This window comes from Oryza glaberrima, chromosome 3 (genome assembly GCF_000147395.1).
Source record: "Oryza glaberrima chromosome 3, OglaRS2, whole genome shotgun sequence".
Lineage (NCBI taxonomy): Eukaryota > Viridiplantae > Streptophyta > Magnoliopsida > Poales > Poaceae > Oryza > Oryza glaberrima.
The window spans coordinates 15,198,006-15,201,137 of record NC_068328.1 but is presented as its reverse complement, the minus strand read 5'-3'; the positions used below and the strand labels follow the sequence as shown (position 1 = coordinate 15,201,137).

Here is a 3,132-nt window from a genome sequence, read left to right as displayed (position 1 = left end):
CACCATTTAAATCCGACAAACATTGAAATCTAAATTCATTGATCACTGGGGAAACATAAAAAGATAAAAAGAAAATGCAATGAAGATTAACTCTCTCTCTCTCTCTCTCTCTCTCCCTTTTCAGAATTTCATTTCGGCAGGATTGTCTGCATTTTAGAATGAAGACTTGGTACATTTGTTATATGTTAAAGTGATCTGATCTATCTTTGCAGAGCACATTAAAAAATTCTATGTACTTGAAAGGGTCGTTGCACAATTTTATGTAAGTACTACTGTGTTGTCATGAATTAAAACCCTATGCCCTGTGTGTATAAACCATGCGCATGCACGAACCGGCGGCCTCTATATAAAGATCTAGGAGGGCATGGAATATGCATCAACCAAACACCTAAGCACACCTCTGATAGTCCATTAGAGTAGCACGTAGCCTCTAGCTCTAGCTATAGTTATATTACTAGCTACTAATAAATCTAGTGTCAGTCTAGCTTAGCTGCATTAAGCGTGTAAAATGGCACTTAACAAGAATGTGTCCAACATTTGCACTATGCTAGCTATACTTGTGTTTTCCCTGCAGCTATTTTCTTCTCAGGGCAGGCCTTTGCCTGACGACGATGGCATCACCTCTGAAATGCAGATCAGGAGATACCTGTTATCGCATGGCAATCGAGTGGTCGAGGGCGCCGTGTCCCCCTCGTCGGAGATTGGCGGTCCCATGGTCGGCGCCTCCGGCGGCGTCCGGCCGACCAACCCAGGGCACAGCCCAGGTATCGGTCATCATGTCGTCATCAATGGCAACGTCGACGACGATGATGTCCGGCCGACGAACCCAGGGCACAGCCCAGGTATCGGTCATCACGCCATCGTCAATGGCGCTGATGACGCCGATGATGTCCGGCCGACGAACCCGGGGCACAGCCCAGGTATCGGTCACGCCGTCGTCAATGGTGCCGACGATGACGCCGACGATGTCCGGCCAACGAACCCGGGGCACAGCCCGGGCATCGGCCATGCCTTCGTCAACAAGATCGATGGCCCAGCTGGGAAGAAGAAGCTCTGAATTACCAAGTTTAGAGACGAGAGGTTGTCTGTGCATTAATTAGTCACCGCGTGAGTGTTATTATTGCATGTAATATATGTATTGTGTTGTCCGTGTTGTAGCTTTTCTTTACTCTCTTTATTTTCTGTACGTATTGTGTTTCTTCTTCTTCAACTTTTGTCGTGTTTTCTTTTCCTTCTAGCATTAGTACGTCGTGTCAATGTATGTTAATTTCAGCTAGATTAATTCTAGCTTGTCAATCTGTATCAACTAGCTTAGCATGATTAATTGAACATTTCATTTGATCTTTCAGTCCAATCTGCTTTAGTTAGTTTAATTTGTATTCCGTTCCGTGCGTCGGCATAAATTAAATAACAAGCTCCGACACCAATGGATATTTCATTATGAGGATGAAATCACACGCAAATTAAACCGTGAAATAATACTGAAATGTGCACTGGTCATATGTAGAATTCGAGCCCCTAAAACTAAATAAAATTGCCTTAACTGCACTAGCTAGCTAGGTAAGCACATGGCTGCGCTATGTGAGGTGGACTAACGACGGTATACATGCATGAGATGTTATCGCTAGCTAACACTATTTTCACCGTGCAAACGTACGTACGGTAAGATCGACTAGCTATCGATATGTATATCTATATACTTAATTAATTAAAAAACAAGTAAGGCTTCTGAACGAGATTTGCGTCCGTCCTCTCCTTCCCCGGGCCGCATTCCTCCCTACCTCTCGTGTGCCTCCGCTTCCGCCTCCCTCCCTTCCTCCCGACGCACCCTATCTCTCCCTCCCCCCCCCCCCCCCCCCCAAAAAAAAATCGTCCTATCCTACCTTACTACGCGCGCTCTCCCTCCCCCGCACCCATAGCGCCCTTCTTCTCTCTTGCACTCCCTCTTGCGCATTCAACAAAAAAGAAAACAAACCCCTTTGCCTGGGTACATGTTTTGACGCACTCAACCGGCCATGTTCATCACCAGAGCTCACTGTTGCCATTTCTCTCTCTATCAGGACAACGCTGTTGCTGGTTGCTTTCTTGTTGTCTGGTTTTCTTCGTTGCCAACATCCATGGATAAGTCACATTGTGAGATACGTCCAACCACCTTATTCACCACCATTTGGTTGCCGGAACATGGGAGCCCATCTTCACTCCTCTTATATATGTTTCTTGTTTCGGCTAGGGAAGATGATGAATAGCGTTAATCGTTTTTCTCCATCTTTTGTTCCTGCATGTTCAAGGAAAACGGAACCTACTCATATGGGAACGCGTTTGACGCAGTCATCTGGTCATGTTCACAATAAGAGCTCGCCGTTGCTATTCCTCTCTCCATCGGGACCACGCCGTTGTTGTTCCGCTATTCTGGTTTTCTCATTGCCAACCGCCACCATCTATGGACGAGTCACATCGTGGGGCACGTCCAACCACCTTACTAACCGCCGTTTGGTCGCTGGAGGATCGACACCCATCTTCCCTCTTCTTATGTTCCTTATTTCATGTTGTTCTGATTTTATTCGTTGCCAACCTCCACCTTCTATGGACGAAGGCCCTATTTCTTCATGGTCTAGCCCAACCATGCTCCTAGACGACTCACATAATATTGAAACCATAGGAATATGAACTGAACATAAAAATTTTAATTTATGTTAATTAAACAGGTACCCGTTCCGCTTTAACGGATCGGATTTTCATCCATGGGCTGAAATAAATTTTCTTTTAATTTCTAACTAATTTTAGTTGTTTTTCCATTTACAGTATTAGTTTTAGAACTATTTGATCGATTAAAATTTATTGGAACTTATAATTTTCCTATGTATTGAATTATTTATAGCTAAATGAAAAAAGGGATTTTAATTATATATATTTTTTGATATGGAATTATCTTTCCGGTCAAAGTTATTTGTAGTTTCATATTGTTATTTTTATGATTATATTTTCTTCAGTCCAATTGTGATATATGGTTTAGGATTTTAATTTATGTCAATGAATGTTATTTAGAATCATTGCAACACAGACATTATGCTAGTATACAATAATATTAATAAATATACATATGGGAAAATCTATTTACAACGCAAGATCTCC

At 42.8% G+C, this 3,132-nt stretch overlaps 1 protein-coding gene across 1 annotated transcript; it reads left to right on the top strand.

The window, feature by feature from the left end:
- Nucleotides 1-394: 394 nt before the first annotated feature.
- On the top strand, nucleotides 395-1,304 carry LOC127768956 (precursor of CEP9-like). The gene has a single exon (XM_052294625.1). It carries the CDS (start codon nucleotides 509-511, stop codon nucleotides 1,055-1,057), a length of 549 nt encoding a protein of 182 aa, XP_052150585.1. The 5' UTR covers nucleotides 395-508; the 3' UTR covers nucleotides 1,058-1,304.
- The last annotated feature ends 1,828 nt before the right edge of the window (nucleotides 1,305-3,132 follow it).